This window comes from Salvelinus fontinalis, chromosome 34 (assembly GCF_029448725.1).
Source record: "Salvelinus fontinalis isolate EN_2023a chromosome 34, ASM2944872v1, whole genome shotgun sequence".
NCBI classification, from domain to species: Eukaryota; Metazoa; Chordata; class Actinopteri; order Salmoniformes; family Salmonidae; genus Salvelinus; species Salvelinus fontinalis.
Window position 1 is genome coordinate 3,386,808 of NC_074698.1, and position 18,340 is coordinate 3,405,147.

An 18,340-nucleotide genomic window follows, 5' to 3' on the forward strand; every position below is an offset into this window, starting at 1 on the left:
ATTAGGATGTATATCCAGGGGCAGCTGGGGGCAGCTGTAAAGTAGACATCAATGGGCTGTTAACCCAGGAAACATCAATGGCCTCGCTGGAAGAAACCTAATAATCGATACCTGTCTGGTTGAGTTGCAGTAATTGATTGTTGTGTGGAGGCAGGTGGGGTGGGAGTGTGTGTGCGTGTGCACGAGCACGTGTGTGTGTGTGTGGCTGCATCATCAGAAACCATCATACCCTTCACAGCTGCTGTACACCAGCTCCTTAGATTTCCACAACCGGCTAACACAACACACCATGCTGACTATCCACAAGCAATAATCATTTTCACACCTTTTTATTGGTCGAGTAAGATCAGACAGTTTGACTGACTCCTTGGATAATGAAACCAGTCACAGATTCTGCATGGGGTCATCGGACTGGAAAATAGCCCAGGCAAATATCCTCGCTCGTTATTGTAATTTAATGGAGTCATTTGTCAATCACACTTCTTATTGAGCAAATTCAATTTGGCCTCACTAATGTGATTATAAAGGCTACGTTCATTACCCTTCAGCCAGCTTTCAGCCAGCCTTATTATCTATACAGTGCAGTACTTTTAACCATGGTGCTCCTCTATTGGACCCTGCTGGTCAGCACTTCACGTGTGATTAATAATATGCCGATGGATGAGAAGCCAGTATGACCTAGTCCTCATACATTAACCCCTTGGTAGGCCGTATAGCTGGTATGCACCACAGCAATGCACTTCCACGGTTATTCAACTGGGAGTTGGATGAGTTGAAAGAATTCGTCAGTGTCCCATTACTCTAGGCCATGTTAGAAATTGACATTGTACATTCTTTTTGTGCCCAATTTGCGTCGGTATAGATACGATGGCAGTACCGCAACATGCTAGCTCTGACAGCGCTGGGTAACGTTTTCAGCAGCTGACATTGGGGTCTCTCTGCATGCAGGTGATGGGCACAGCTGCCACACACTCATTCACAGGTGCGAGAGCGCCATGGGGCGGCAGAGGATGACACACGCACACAGGCATTCACACGGCATACACGGCACACACACACACACCGCACACACACACCGCACATCTGTGTCTCATTATAGCAAGTTTAAGAACATAAATACGTTAACAGAACAATTCAATTGGGAGTTATTCATCTACCTGTTATAGGTATTGCAATATGGATGTGAACCGGAAACTGCTGCCATGGTTTGAATATGTAATCCCTCACCCAGTGTGGAATCAAAGAATTGACGGAACTTGACAAACATTATCACTACCCTAGGTATGTTGACACCCTAAATCCAAACTACACACGCCAGTATTGTGAGTGCTCTCATGAACCATAAAATCACAGAACAGGAGAAAGAAAAACTTGGCAGCCGTTAGTATTGACTCACTAGTTGTCCGGCAGGTCTATTTTAGCCACCTATTTGTGTTGCTAGTACGACTCTGTGGCTGTGTCTTATTGACTCTCTAGTTGGCGGCCAAGTCTTTATTTCATAATATGACTCTTGTGTTACTGTGTGTCCATCAGGAAAGCGGTGAAGGCCACTCTGGTGCTGCTGCCTCTCCTGGGCATCACCTACATGCTATTTTTTGTCAACCCAGGAGGGGAGGATGAGGTGGCCCAAATAGTCTTCATCTACTTCAACTCCATCCTGGAGTCTTTTCAGGTATGCCCAGGCCCAATGAAAAGTGTTATAAAGGGTTTGGGAACTTGTTTTATGCTGTTAACATTCTGAAACGTATAACGATATAAAATAAAATAAATGCGTGTGAAGGCATCCAAAATAATATATGTAGGCTACTGTACAATGTAGTGCTGCTCATCTTATCTTCAATGTTCAACACTCTTTCTCTCTCCTCCCCCTCACCATCTCTTTATCTCTGTCTTTCCCCCCTCTCGCCATCTTTCCCTCGGTCTCTGTCCTCCAGGGCTTTTTCGTGTCAGTGTTTTACTGCTTCCTGAACAGCGAGGTAAGCAGATACATTTTTTGTCCCATGATCCCCCACCTACTGTACCCGTAATTCTTTTTTCTTTCCAATCCCTTCCTCCCCTTATCCCTCCCTCCACCCCTCCTCTCATTCCTTCCAGGACTATTGGAAACATGTCCACTTGGCAACGTTGCAAGCCAAGCAGCAGGGTTACCTTGGACATGCAGACATCAGCATCAATAGGATCACAATGAGCTTCACCCTGGCCCAACTCATATATATACACACCCCATGTCAGAGGCTGCATGGTGCCCTGGTCAAAGGTGGAGCAGTATATAAGGAATAGGCTGCCATTTCAGATTTATCATAAAATGTTAATCGGTGAGAAACCTAAATCTCGCATGAGTTACAAAAGATTGCTTGCCCTAAAACCTGACAAATCCTTGGGAGAGCTGTGAAAGGAGCCTTGCTACACGGCTTGACGTAAACATTGCAGTCACCTTCTCAGCCATCCCATTCTCCCTGGAGCAATCTGTCTCAACTGGAGACTGCCCGTGTCATGTCTCATGGATCACTCATCCGAGTATTTTTGGTTTATAAATGCATTTATTTGACCTCGGCATTACAAGGATAGTCAGGAAGGATGAAATGAAGCCTACACACTAACGCCGAGTAAAGATCAATGAGCGTTAGCATGACGCCACTTAGAATGGCAGATATCTCCCGCTGAGATGCAGTTACTTAGGGCAAAAGTGGCCACTCAATAGACATGTGCTGGCAGGTTGCTTAGCTTATCAACCTTTGTGTCTCCTGTTGGGTCACTAATGTTGAGCAGCTGCTAATTTGTTGCTCTCGATGGCGACATGGGAATACATCCAAAGGACAAATGGTGGAGTTCGGCGGTTGTTCAAATGTTATCATGAACGATCAGCAATCTGTGAAGCAAAGCCTGAGAGGACCGAATGTTTTTCTTCCTGCTTTTTTTTCATCAATTAGGTAGGGAGAACCAGAGTAGTGCTAACCTCAGACATACAAGCACATGTTATTGACTAGCCTTCTCTGCTCTGATATTCTAGAAGTGCTGTTACTCAAGCAGTAGGAATGAGAGTAGAAAGAAGTGCCACTTTATCCGTACCAGTCAGCCGCGGCCGACTTTTAGCATTCCTATCTAGTACAGCTCTCCTTCACACTCACCACAGTGCAAGCTCGGCTAATGACCTAACTGATATTAAAGCTAACCAACTGCACTGAAATCATGAGGGATTAACCTTCTCTCTTCTCCAGAATCTTCTTTTAATAACTCCTATGCTGCTGGGAGACCCCTTGAAGCAATACACACAACCCTGACTCTAATGACAGACTTAGAGCATGCTGATAGGGGAAAACCTAGCCAAAACAAAGGCGCACTCAACTTGTGATAACCTCACTAGCAGGGAGAAAATGGATCTGTCGGGTATCTAAGAGTGTAATCCTGAGTAAAAACCCCTGTGTGAAAAGACTAAGCAATACCTGGATTATGGTGGTAGTTATGGTGTATTTGTTGAATATTCCAGAGTCCGGACGGAGTCTTTTTGTAGTGTGTTTCAAAGCCACTAGACCCCACAAGCTGATGGACATATTGAATGTCCTGACATGTATTGAATCCCATGAAAACTAAGTGGTGGTCAGAGTAAAACGTTCTCAGAACCTCCCTGCAACCAAAGAATAAACATTCCCAGAACAGGCTAAATTTTTACTTCTGTTCTCAGAACGTTTAAAAAAAAAAGTTCAGTTTCCTTCCCATAACCAGTGTGAAACCAAAAACATAAATTCCTATAACATAAGATTCCACATGTGAAAGGTTGTGATCACACATGAAAATCCACATGTGAAATATAACCACGTGAAGTGTTCCAAAACGACATTGTTTCACATGATTTCACATGTGAAAGGTTATGTGATCACATGTGAAATATCACCACATGTGAAGCTTTCCAAAACCACATTGAAATCCTGTGATTTTCCATGTGAAATCGTGCTTTTACCACTGAGCAGTATTTCAAACCATCATTTCTCTGGCGACTTCTTAGCTTCACAAAATTGCCTTCTCTAAAAACGGGTTATTTTGAAATGTTAATGGTTTGACACTCATGGCAGGCTGTGTGTAAGATTGTCAACCTGTCAGGACAATAGGCTAGTTTATTTTTAACGCCCACCCACGCACAAGAAAAAGAGCAGCCCAAAATCCCAGCCTAGCCTATACTACAGTAATCACCTCTAACCTTATGGGAATACATGTAAAACTCATATTTGAGTAGATCTGACATATAATTATAGAGTAGTGAAAACGGTGCATCAAAGCCGCCTACTGTTATTAGACCAACACGGGTTATTAAACTTTTCTAGCCTAGGACCTTTTCCAAAGTGCTAGAGTACAGAGCCAAAACAGAACAAACGTGTCACTGTCCCAATACTTTTGGAGCTCACTGTATGATATCAAACATATGATTAGAATGGAAAGCACAGGAAACTGCGGTAATATTGAACGTTTTATGTCATACAAAATAACGCCATTATGAAATTCTGGAATTGGTTTCCGCAGTGAACTGAAGGTAGCTATTCATCTCAGTTTGTGTCTGTTGTTCTGCTCATTTTCTTCTGAGTTTTCATGTATTTAGTTTATATTCATTCAACTCTACACCTTTTCACCTTTTTCTTTGTTGTCATTAAACTGACAACAGTAATAGACAAAAACACTCAGTGAAGGATTATAGGCACGAGCGTTGGAGTATACACAGGCACACACATTCACTTACACATGCATTCACTAATGCCACAATCTCCGCCTTGGTTGGCATTTCTTTTAAATGGTTCCATTTTGCTTCCCACAAGCTAGGTTTCCATTCAATTTGTGACAGATTTTCATGCGGATATTCTAAAATCAACATAAAAAATATGCACATTTTCCCACCAGAGCTGTGTTTCCGTCAAACTGACTTGTTGCAGATAAAACGCCCTGCATCTTGACATAGTGCACATAAAAACACTTAGTCATATAACTTTTTATTTACAGGATAAAACCAAAAGTTCTATGTGTTTCCATACTAGTTTTATCTTTGATGATGGTTTTGGCACAAAAAGTTTGCGATAAACAGCAAATGTGCCCACTTGGCACGTACAGTTGAAGTCGGAAGTTTCATACCTTATGTCACGATCTTTCAAGATCGAACCCAGAAGCAGACCAGGACAAGGAGCGTAGGAAGAAGGTGAGTATTTATTTACAGTGAAATGTGAAAAGGTAGATATATCCAGATGGCGTAGCGGGCAGCGGTGGTGAGTAGATGAGAGGAAATAGATGAATCCAATGTAGTAGTAAAATCCTCTGTCAACCAGGCGGGAATGGAGTGAATGATCCAGGTGAGTAACTGAAGGCAAAACAAACGGAGGTAAGTTCAAGGCAAGCAATACGTAAATTAAAACAACAAAACAAATTCTATCCAACTGGAGTCTGGTAGTCAGGCACAACATACTGTTCATGGCTAACAATCCGGCAGGGAATGGAAGTCAGGTCAGAGCTTTTGAAGGGTAGAGATGATGATCAGGACAGGTGTGCAGATTACTGACGGGAAACAGGTGCGGGTGAAATCAATCTCCCAATGAGCTAATTCGCCCGGCAACCAGACAGGGTGCGTTCCAGGACACCTGAAACACACTCCAGGACAGACACACAGGCAAACCCAGACTCAGGAAGCGGGATTCGTGACACCTTACCTTAGCCAAATACATTTAAACTCAGTTTTTCACAATTCCTAACATTTAATCCTGGAAAAAATGCCTTGTTTTAGGTCAGTTAGATCACCACTTTATTTTAAGAATATGAAATGTCAGAATAATAGCTTTTATTTCTTTCATCATATTCCCAGTGGGTCAGAAGTACTAATACACTGAATTAGTATTTGGTAGCATTGCCTTTAAATTGTTTGACTTGGGTCAAACGTTTTGGGTAGCCTTCTACAAGATTCCCACAATAAGTTATGGGAATTTTGGCCCATTTCTCCTGACAGAGCTGGTGTAACTGAGTCAGGTTTGTAGGCCTCCTTGCTCGCACACGCTTTTTCAGTTCTGCCCACACATTTTCTATGGGATTGAGGTCAGGGCTTTGTGATGGCCACTGCAATGCCTTGACTTTGTTGTCCTTAAGCCATTTTGCCACAACTTTGGAAGTATGCTTGGGGTCATTGTCCATTTGGAAGACCCATTTGCGACCAAGCTTTAACTTCCTGACTGATGTCTTGAGATGTTGATTTAATATATCCACATAATTTCCCTGCTTCATGATGCCATCTATTTTGTGAGTGCACCAGTCCTTCCTTCAGCAAAGAACCCCCACAACATGATGCTGCCACCCCCGTGCTTCACAGTTGGGATGGTGTTCTTCGGCTTGCAAGTCTCCCCCTTTTTCCTCCAAACATAACGATGGTCATTGTGTCCAAACAGTTCTATTTTTGTTTCATCAGACCAGAGGACATTTCTCCAAAAAGTACGATCTTTGTCCCCATGTGCAGTTGCAAACCGTAGTCTGCCTTTTTTTTGGAGCAGTGGCTTCTTCCTTGCTGAGCGGCCTTTCAGGTTATGTCGATATAGAATTTGTGGATATAGATACTTTTGTACCTGTTTCCTCCAGCATCTTCACAAGGTCCTTTGCTGTTGTTCTGGGATTGATTTGCACTTTTCGCACCAAAGTACGTTCATCTCTAGGAGACAGATCGCGTCTCCTTCCTGAGCGGTATAACGGCTGCGCGGTCCCATGGTGTTTATACTTGCGTACTATTGTTTGTACAGATGAGATGAACGTGGTACCTTCAGGCGTTTGGAAATTGCTCCCAAGGATGAACCAGACTTGTGGAGGTCTACAATTATTTTCTGAGGTCTTAGCTGATTTCTTTTGATTTTCCCATGATGTCAAGCAAAGAGGCGCTGAGTTTGAAGGTAGGCCTTGAAATACATCCACAGGTACACCTCCAATTGACTCAAATTATGTCAATTAGCCTATCAGAAGCTTCTAAAGCCATGACATAATTTTCTGGAATTTTCCAAGCTGTTCAAAGGCACAGTCAACGTAGTGTATGTAAACTTCTGACCCAATGGATTTGTGATACAGTGAATTATAAGTGAAATCATCTGTCTGTAAACAATTGTTGGAAAAATGTCTTGTTTCATGCACAAAGTTGATGTCCTAACCGACTTGCCAAAACTATAGTTTGTTAACAAGAAATTTGTGGAGTGGTTGAAAAACTAGTTTTAATGACTCCAACCTGAGTGTATGTAAACTTACGACTTCAACTGTAGCTAGGGTAGATTAGAAGGTTATGGATAAGACCAGGATAATTGTTATTTTTCAACTGGCAACCAAGCATGGATAATCGAGTCCCTACCATACAAATTAAGACCATCAATAGTTATTGGAAAGGAGCATCAAGCTCATTACCGTGCACTTTCCCCACACTGTGAAGTTAATAAACTGTTAATAATTAGCTAATAAATTGTGCATGCTTTGCCAAGTCGCAGTGGGAGGACCACACAACATAGCATAGCTTGAATGCAAGTTTACTTCAAAATGATGGTAGTATGTCAAAATTTGCAAATAAAAGCATTTCTACTGCAATTATCACATTTTATTTCACAGACCAAAAACTTATCCCACGTATATAGTTTTGTCAACAAATTAGCTGTTTCCAGCAGGCCTGTCTTTACATTTTTTATCCAACGAACTTTACTCGAATAAAAAAGGTGTGAAAGGCTTCCAGTCTCTGAGAAAAGAGCGGGAAAGTGGTTCCTTTGTCCTTTTATCCATGAAATCACTCCAGCACTCCCACACTGTACTCAAACTGTCAGGCAGCTATTCTACCTACAATCGTTAATATACAGTTATTATTATTCTGTACTCCCTAATAAACACTCAAGGCTCTATTCGCAGACATAAACAAATGTCTTTACCGTGTTCAGACCCCTACTGTACACACTCCTCATCCTCTGTGACATATTTCCTTCAATTCCCCAGCCAACTGTGTGAAGTGTTCCAAAGGACACATGATAAGACAAAGTGAAACGATAGAGCTGCTTGTTACTCTAGTTCTTTAGAAGCGGGTGAAAAAACAAACACATTGGCTTGAATTAAATATACTGTCATCTACAGGCGGACAGCTTCCCAGCCTGTGAGAATGTGATAGGCGTCTTACGTAATGCCTGTGTTTTAGTAGAATCATGGATACAAATAGTATGCTTTATTTTAATTATTTTTTATTTCAAATACATAAACACTTTCCCGCTGAAGAAAGAGAATGTTCTCCATGTAGAAGCTCTATGGAGCACACAGTGTCATGACTATAAGTTGAGAAGGGGAACAACCCGAACTTAGATGTTGATCTTTTCAGCGTACTTAAACCAGGGAGCCAAAGAACATAGTGCTGCTTCTCCTTTGTAAACTAAATGATTAGTGAGAAAGGGGTCTGTACACTTAGCCTTTGACACATCCAGTCAAAGTTTGGCCTTCTAATGAGGTTCAGAAGATCCAAAAGCAAATAAGGAAAGTAGTTCTCATCATGTCACTGACTTGCTATTAGAGAATACAGGGTGGTCCTCATGGTGTAGCACAAGTTCCGTGCCTTAAAAGCTTCTACCTCCCTCTTATTTTTAACCCCATGGCATTGTTCCAACACTGTCCTCCTCTTCTCCTTGGTTACCACAATTTGGAAATTGCATGAATGGGATAATATTTTAATTAGGTGAAAACAATTCAATGGAAACTTACTTAACCTGCCAGTTAACTAACCTGCCAGTTAACTATAAGTGGTATTCAATCAAACTGACATGGCTGATTATGTAGTTTCTGCGCTGAAATGTTACTTTAGTCAACAATTACACTGTCAGACCACCCAAAATCAATTTTTATTTTTCCCCTTTTCTCCTCTCTCTTGCCCTCCGTGCTATCCTCTCAGGTGCGTTCTGCGGTTAGGAAGAGATGGCACCGCTGGCAGGACAAGCATTCAATCAGAGCTCGAGTGGCGCGCGCCATGTCCATCCCCACGTCGCCCACGAGGGTCAGCTTCCACAGCATCAAGCAGTCATCGGCTGTTTGAGGACCAACAAAACTCTGCTTTGGCTGAAAGCCCCCGTCTAACCTCTCACCGCCAACCACCCCTCCAACATGTCCGCCACAGAGCACCTCTTTCCCCTCTTCTCTCCAAACCAACCGAGGGAAAGAGCTACCGTGATGGTTCACACAGGGTACACTTGGTCTGTAAACACAAAGCTCACAGACCCCCTCCCAGGGAGCGGTGACCTCTTTAGTCTCTCGCCTGCTGATATATTGAGGTACGTTCGCTCAGTGCGTTCCCTCTGAACGCTACGGAGGGTCAGGATGACAATGGCCAAACAAAGTAATGTCAGGAGCTGACTTTTTGCCAAAAGGCAGAACAGGGAATTGGAACAATCCCTGTGGCATTGGCGGATTCAGTTGAGAGGTGACGTTTGATGTCAGATAAAAAAAAAAAAAAATCTGTTTGTCAGTAAATGTTGTGTTTTTTATTCTGCAAAATCCAGAAGTTGGAGTCCATATGGATGGAGTTGGAGTCCATATGGATGGAGTTGGAATCCAAATGGATGGAGTTGGAATCCAAAAAAAGACTTTGAGAGTGGGAAGAAAATGGTACTGGAGCATGTGCTTGTATCAGTGTCAAATACATGATCGCTGTTGGACTGACCTGTTCAAGATCATCGACACAACCATTTGATTCTTGTTCCTTTGCATGTTTCTATTTTCTGTGAAAACATTTTTGAACTTTGAGTTGGCTATGCTTGCTGGCTCTGCAAAGTGAATGACTGCCACGGACCATTCATTTCAGGTCTGTCCATACTACTGTCTCTAGAAAACTTTCTCCCTTTCCTTCCTTCTGTTTTTCTTATGGATTATTATCTTCACAGAGACCCATGTTCCCCGATGTGAAATCTTTGACCTCCATTGAAGATGGATGCCTTTCCCATTATCCCTACAACAACAACCAAGGCATTGTGCAAGCGGAAAAAGTGATGTGACTTTATCCGACACTGTTACTAATGTGAATGAGCTGTGAAAATTGGTACGCACTGTCAAAATGATTTTCTGTTGAGTGAGGTTGTAAAAGGTGTTCATTTTCAACTGAATAAGCACTCCTTTATGAAAGCACTTTTGTTTATTTCAAATTCCAAAATGACCAGCACCGTAATAAGACAACGTCCACTTTAGCATAGCATTGTTAAAAGCGAGATTGGGAGAAATGCCAATTTTCTTCTTTAAAAAAAAAAAATTGGGCTAGCTATGTTAAGGTCTGAGAGGAACGTGGATGTTTTGGTTGATTCATCTCTGCAACTTGCGTAACTTATCTATACTAAATCCAGTGGGTACTGATAATACTTTGCTGAAATTCTGCAAATCCTTTCATCTTGAGCCACCCATTATGAAGGACCATACAAAATCTGATATTCATTCCAACTCATTCCATAACTTAAAACCATTTATAGATATTGTCATGCACATAGCACGACTTTATTTTTTTATTTCACATTAATAAGTCAAAGTAACTAGGAAAAGAGGAACACAAGGTCTGGAAGATGATTGAGTGAATGCTGACTTTTTGTGGGGAATAGAGTCATGCATATTCAGATAGACATTGTCTAGACAGGCCCTAGACAGGACCTGTCTCAAATGTATTGCAGTAGGATTCACCTCTCTCTCTCTGAAAAATATTGTCGGAGCCCTCCCAAAAAGCTTGTGAACTTGAAGCTTCAATCTCAGGGCTCAGAGAACCAGTTGGCTTCCACACACAACTCCACACAGCACAGGATGAAACCAATTAAGACCAAAGTGTTACTTGGTGTTGTGAAGATAGCTCGGCCCAGTAGGTAGAGCTGTGAGAGGACTGTGAGAGCTATAATGGCCTCGCCTACAGGGACTTCTCATCTCTCACTCACTCACTCAATCTCACACACAGACCAGCGTGGTCCGCTAATTAGCTGTACCTGCAGGGAAGTCACAGCTAGCTTGGCTGACAGCTAAGAGCCAGAGACAATTCAGGAAAGAGAGAAGAGTACCAAAGCCTGTATCCTGACTCCTGTTCCCTGCTGTGCAACGTCTCTATGAATGAGCAAGTGAATGGAAGAACTGGGAATGAAATGAAAAGGGCTTTTGTGGTATAGGTAGAGGCAAGGATGGAAACTGGGACCAGCTGGGATTTGACTTAAAATGTTCCCCTGGCATAGCCGCGGGAAGTAGGGGTGCTGAGGTTGCTGCAGCACACCCTAATAAATCTACATTTAAAAAAGTATTACAAAAACAGTGAAAGCACCCCCCCCAAAACATCTTCCTGCAGCCATGCCCCCGGGCCATAGTGCACAAACAGGGACAGAAAAAGGGTTTGCTAATTCGCAGATTGTCGGTCTTGTTGGTTGTGTTCGTTGTTTTGAAAGGCATAGAGTGCTGTTTTTCATGTATTTGTTCATACAGAACTTTGTGCTTATTTGGAACACAACTATATACAGTATTTTCAACGTCATGTCAACCCAAAAATTCTATGTGATGTTTAATCAACGTGGACAACTGATTGGATTTGCAAAAAGGGATTTTTGTATTTTTTTTCACCCAACTTTTAACCTAAATCCAATGATAGGGTGACATTTTTGGTTGATTTCATGTTGAATTCACGTTAGTTGACAACTCAACCAAATTAAAATGAAAACTAGATATTGAACTGACGTCAATAAAGTGGGTATCCGAAATCAAAAATTACGCACCCTGTCACAAGATGCTGTGATTATTTTGCAAAGTCATAAACAAAGCCAACCCTCCGTTGCCAGATATTAGAGGTCGACTGATTAATCGGAATGGTCGATTAAAACTAGGCAAGTCAGTTAAGTACACATTCTTATTTTCAATGACGGCCTAGGAACGGTTGGTTAAATGCCTCGTTCAGGGGCAGAACGACAGATTTTTACCTTCTCAGCTCGGGGGATTCAATCTTGCAACCTTAGAGTTAACTAGTCCAACGCTCTAACCACCTGATTACATTGCACTCCACGAGGAGCCTGCCTGTTACGCGAATGCAGTAGAAGCCAAGGTAAGTTGCTAGCTAGCATTAAACTTATCTTATAAAAAACAATCAATCAATCATAATCATAAAAAAATCAATCAATCATAATCACTAGTTAACTACACATGGTTGCATATAATCGATGTGGTGCGTATCGTTTGCTCCAATGTGTACCTAACCATAAACATCAATGCCTTTCTTAAAATCAATACACAGAAGTATTTATTTTTAAACCTGCATATTTAGCTAAAAGAAATCCAGGTTAGCAGGCGATATTAACCAGGTGAAATTGTGTCACTTCTCTTGCGTTCATTGCACGCAGAGTCAGTGGATATGCAACAGTTTGGGCCGCCTAATTTGCCAGAATTTTACGTAATTATGACATACCATTGAAGGTTGTGCAATGTAACAGGAATATTTAGACTTATGGATGCCACCCGTTAGATAAAATACGACACGGTTCCGTATTTCACTAAAAGAATAAACGTTTTGTTTTCGAGATTATAGTTTCCGGATTTGACCATATTATTGACCTAAGGCTCGTATTTCTGTGTGTTATTATGTTATAATTAAGTATGATTTGATAGAGCAGTCTGACTGAGCGATAGTAGGCACTAGCAGGCTCGTAAGCATTCATTCAAACAGCACTTTCGTGCGTTTTGCCAGAGGCTCTTCGCAATGCTTCAAGCATTGCGCTGTTTATGACTTCAAGCCTATCAACTCCTGAGATTAGGCTGGTGTAACCGATGTGAAATGGCTAGCTAGTTAACGGGGTGCACGCAAATAGTGTTTCAAACGTCACTCGCTCTGAGACTTGGAGTAGTTGTTCCCCTTGCTCTACATGGGTAACGCTGCTTCGTGGGTGGCTGTTGTCGTGTTCCTGGTTCAAGCCCAGGTAGCGGCGAGGAGATTGATGGAAGCTATACTGTTACACTGGAAATACTAAAGTGCCTATAAGAACATCCAATAGTCAAAGGTATATGAAATACAAATCGTATAGAGAGAAATAGTCCTATAATAACTACAACCTAAAACTTCTTACCTGGGAATATTGAAGACTCATGTTTAAAGGAACCACCAGCTTTCATATGTTCTCTTGTTCTGAGCAAGGCACTTTAACGTTAGCTTTCTTACACGGCACATATTGCACTTTTACTTTCTTCTCCAACACTTTGTTTTTGCATTATTTAAACCAAATTGAACATGTTTCATTATTTATTTGAGGCTAAATTGATTGTATTGATGTATTATATTAAGTTAAAATAAGTGTTCATTCAGTATTGTTGTAATTGTCATTATTACAATTAAATAAATAAAAATCGTCCGATTAATCGGTATCGGCTTTTTTTGGTCCTCCAATAATCGGTATAATCGGTATCGGTATCGTCGGTGAAAAATCATAAATCGGTCGACCTCTACCAGATATGTCTATAGACCACAAAAATTGGTTGATCTGAATCGTTGCGACTTCATCTATGTCTGCCTGTCACCCGTGGGCTCTGCTTTGTTACCCAGTCAGGGATGCTACAGCCCTCTAACACACACCATGTACTCCTAAACAGCCAGGATACATAAGGTTATTACATTCATTAGATTGGAGGTGAGTCTGGAATGGAATTGCCAATGTATGGTAGTGTTATGCATTCCAATTCCAGGTATCTGCCTCTGTCATGAAAATATGTTACCTCATACCAAAATGATTTACCCTGGAATTCCAAAGCCAGTTGGTTCTCTGTTATCACTGTTACCACATTTTCGGGACTTACGTATATTCCAGTTATCATAACCAGATGCTATTGAAAACCTTTTCAATCAAATGCAGTATTTCAGTATTTTGTAGCAAATTGACCTTTTGGCTATTTTCCTTCCTTTTCCAGGAAACAGGAATATTGTCATTATTATTATTATAGGTGTCTCTCAAAGTGTGTCGTAGTCAGCATACTTCTCTAATATAGTAATGACATTGAAAATGGCTCTCATTATCCAGTATACAGTACACAGACAGCTTCATAATGAATTCCATTTATTTGCACAAATGCTATTAGTGTAGTCAGCAACATCAGTGTGATCAAATGTTCTCTTGTTTTTCTTTGCCATTCCCCAAAATAGTTTGTGGTCACGAACGTCCTCCAAAGACACAAGCGCAGCTATCTAGTCAATAGGCGGTTCTTATTTCTTGCCCTATTTCTTCATTTCAATGAGAAATGCTGCTGCCCTTTTTCATTTTTGCTTGTTTGTTTTGTTTGATTTGTGTCCTTAAATTGTGCAGAAGGGTCTTGTCCGATTGCTCTCGATGCAGTTATAGTTACCATAACAACGATGTAAGTAAGTGTTCTTTCTCGGGTATCTACGTTGTGTTTGTCTTTTGTGAAGGTCAAAGAAGCGAAAACATTTGTATTTATTTAAATGTCTAAGGCACACAGAATTGTATATTTATCACATTATTTCAAGGGTACAGCTTTTGTTGAAGGCCACAGGCCAACATAACCTATAATGTGGATTGATAAATACATGTAATTGTGTCCACAAAACTTAAGATGTTTTAATGATGAAAGGTGCGATATGTAGGTTGATGTCGTCTTTTTCACTTGTGTTTTTATGTTTGATAATGTCGCAAATTCAATTTTCTTTCCTCTTTCAATGTCCAAGAAGGAAAAATGATATTTATTATGTTTATGAATCTACTTGTTCAATGTTGGAAAGCGTTTGAGGAATTGTACAGAGTTTGTGAAATAAAATGAAATACATAGCAATCTAATAAGGAAAAGGTGGAGAGAGTTCAAGATATATGGAACAGTGCTACTACATAAATTGTGCATTAAAATGTGTTTTTTTAACAAACCAAAAAAAATCTGTCCTTTCCTCTCTTCCATATAACATCACTTCTCACTCAAATCATTTTGCAATATCATTTTACATAATATTACATTTTTGACTTCAGAAAATATGCAGCAAGTTATTCTGAGAGACAATGAATGAGTGATACCGCACAGTGTAATGTCATTCAATACAATATAATACAGTGCCTTCAGAAAGTATTCACACCCCTTTACCTTTTCCACCTTGTGTTGTGTTACAAGGTGAGATTAAAATGTCTTTTTTGGTCATCAATCTACGCAGAATACTCTGTAATTTCAAAGTGGAAGACATATTTCTAACATTTGTGAAAAGAAAAATATGAAGAAAATAATATATATATCTTGATTACATAAGTATTCAACTCCCTGAGGCAATACATGTTAGAATCACCTTTGACAGCAATTACAGATGTGAGTCTTTCTGGATAAATCTCTAAGGGATTTGCACACCTGGATTGTACAATATTTACACATTATTATTAAAAAAATTCTTCAAGTTGGTTGTTGATTATTGCTAGACAGCCATTTAAGTATTGCCATAGATTTTCATGCCGATTTTAATTCAAAACTTTAACTAGGCCACTCAGGAACATTTATTGTTGTCTGGGTAAGCAACTCCACTGTATATTTGGCCTTGTGTTTTAGGTTATTGTCCTCCACCTGAAAGGTGCATTTCTCTGTTGGAAAGCAGACTGAAAAAGGTTTTCCTTTTACAGTAGCTCTATTCTGTTTATTTTTATCCTAAAAACAACTCCCTAGTCCTTGCTGATTACAAGCATACATATAACATGATGCATCAAGCATATATCAGCAAGCATATAACATGATGCAGCCATGCAGCCATGCTTGAGTTAGGAAGGACGTCTGTATCTTTGTAGTGACTGGGTGTTTTGATACACCATCTAAAGTGTAATTAATAACTTCACCATGCTCAATGTCTGCTTTTTTAATGTTCACCCATCTACCAATGGGTTCCCTTCTTTGCAAGGCATTGGAAAACCTCCCTGGTCTTTGTGGTTGAATCTGGGTTTGAAATTCACTTCTCGACTGAGGGACCTTACAGATAATTGCATGTATTTTTGGTATTTTAATAGGATCCCCATTAGCTGTTGCAAAAGCAGCAGCCACTCTTCCTGGGCTCCACACAAAACATGAAACATAATACAGAACATCAGTAGAAAAGAACAGCTCAAGGACAGAACTACATACTACATGTGTGGGGTACCGAGATGAGGTAGTCATTCAAAAGTCATGTTAAACACTGTTATTGTACACAGAGTGAGTCCATGCATCTTATTATGTGACTTGTTACAAAAATATTTACTCATGAACTTATTTAGGCTTACAAAGGGGTTGAATACTTATTGACTCTGGACATTTCAGCTTTTCCTTTTCAATGAATTTGTAAAAATGTGTAAAAACATAATTCCACTTAACATTATGGGGTATTATGTGTAGGCCAGTGACACAAATTCTAATACATTTTAAATTCAGGCTGTTACACAACAAAATGTGGAAAATGTCAAGGGGTGTAAATACTTTCTGAAGGCAATATATCATAAAGATCCTATAATTAGGGCCCTGTGTTTTGTGCAATCTTGTGAATTCCTGGATATGAACCTTTTATTTAGTTTTACTCAATTGTGTCACGACTTCCGCCGAACTCGGTCCCTCTCCTTGTTCGGGCGGCGTTCGGCGGTCGACGTCACCGGCCTTCTAGCCATCGCCGATCCACTTTTAATTTTCCTTTTGTTTTGTCCTTGTTTTACACACCTAGTTACAATTCCCCAATTACATGTTCATTATTTAACCCTCTGTTTTCCCCATGGTTTTTGTGTGTGATTGTTTTATGTATGTTCGGTCCGTTATTGTGTGCTCGGTATTACAACATTTATTGGAATATTTTTGTAAAGTTACTTGTGTTACTCATCTCTGCTGTCCTGCGCCTGCCTCCTCTGCACCAGCTACACCCAGACCACTAAAGAATCACGCACCTCAAAAATGTAGTTAACAGGAGCAGACAACCCCCCTTTTTCGGTCGAGGAGCGTGTCCAGCAGCATGCGACCATGTTGCAACATCTCGGCACCACCATGGATCGCATGTTGCAGACAATGGACCGATGGGAGAGAGGAGGAGTTCTTCCAGTGCCTCCACCAGCACCTGGAGACCGTCCACCCGTCTCCTTCGGGACGTAAGAACGTGTCCGCCCTCGTCTCCAGTCTCATTCAGGAAAAGCTCTGGAGTGGGCCAATGCCGTATGGGGGGAAGGAGAAGCTGTGTCGGACCATTACGCGGAGTTCACCAGCCGCTTTCGGGCAGTTTTTGACCTGAGTGGCAGGTGAACGTCTGTTCCACCAGAGGCAGGGGACGAGGAGTGCACAGGAGTTCCGTGGGATGGAACGACAGGGCCCTGATCGATCACTACCGGTGCAGTCTGCGCGAGTACGTCCATCGGGAGTTGGCCTGCAGGGACACCACTCTCATGTTTGACCAGCTGGTGGACCTGTCCATCCGGCTGGATAACCTGCTGGCTACCCGCGGACGTCCCGATCGGGGCCTGTAAGTTCCATCCCCCAGCACCACCGCTTCGATGCCCATGGAGTTGGGAGGTGCTACGCTTAGGGCGACCGGAGGAGGGGCCGTTCCCTGTACCATCTGTGGCCGCAGAGGGCACACTGCTGGTCGGTGCTGGGGAGGTTCCTCTGGGAGTCGAGGCAGCAGGCAGGGCACTCTCGTGTCACCCGAGGTGAGTCGGCACCAGACTCACTCAGAGCCCCCTGTTGCTCACATGTTTTTGTTTATACATTTTCCTGAGTTTTCCCCGCATTCCCAGCATAAGGCGCTCGTAGATTCAGGCGCGGCTGGGAATTTTATTGACAGAGCATTTGCCCGTAGTTTAGGGATCCCCATTGTTCCTGTGGATATGCCCTTCCCTGTGCACGCCCTAGATTGTCGACCATTAGGGTCAGTGCTAATTAGGGTAGCCACCGCTCCACTGGGCATGGTTATGCAGGAGGGTCACAAGGAGACAATCAGTCTTTTCCTTATTGATTCTCCTGCGTTTCCCGTGGTGCTGGGCATACCCTGGTTGGCCTGTCATGGCCCCACTATTTAGTGGCAACAGAGGGGTGGTCACGAAAGTGCTCGGGGAGGTGTTTAGGGTTTTCCGTCGGTGCTACTACGGTGGAAAGGCCAGACCAGGTCTCCAGCATCCCCTCTGAATATGCCGATTTGGCTCTCACCTTCTGTAAGAAAAGGGCGACTAAATTACCACCCCATCGACGGGGGGGATTGTGCGATAAATCTCCTGGTAGACGCAGCACTTCCCAGTAGGTCACGTGTATCCCGTCACAGGAGGAGACGGCGGCTATGGAAACATTTGTCCCCGAATCCTTGGGGCAGGGTTACATTCGGCCCTCCACTTCACCTGCATCCTCAAGTTTT

At 41.9% G+C, this 18,340-nt stretch overlaps 1 protein-coding gene across 4 annotated transcripts in view; it reads left to right on the top strand.

The window, feature by feature from the left end:
* Positions 1–13,368, top strand: part of LOC129832870 (corticotropin-releasing factor receptor 1-like) — a 182,499-nt gene extending 169,131 nt beyond the window's left edge. For 2 of the 4 annotated variants that reach the window (XM_055896947.1, XM_055896946.1), the window contains exons 12-14: positions 1,534–1,672; positions 1,935–1,976; positions 8,912–13,368. In XM_055896947.1, the coding sequence (XP_055752922.1) occupies positions 1,534–1,672; positions 1,935–1,976; positions 8,912–9,052 (322 nt within the window). In that variant the 3' untranslated portion in view covers positions 9,053–13,368. The other 2 variants (XM_055896949.1, XM_055896948.1) reach the window with 2 other exon arrangements.
* The last annotated feature ends 4,972 nt before the right edge of the window (positions 13,369–18,340 follow it).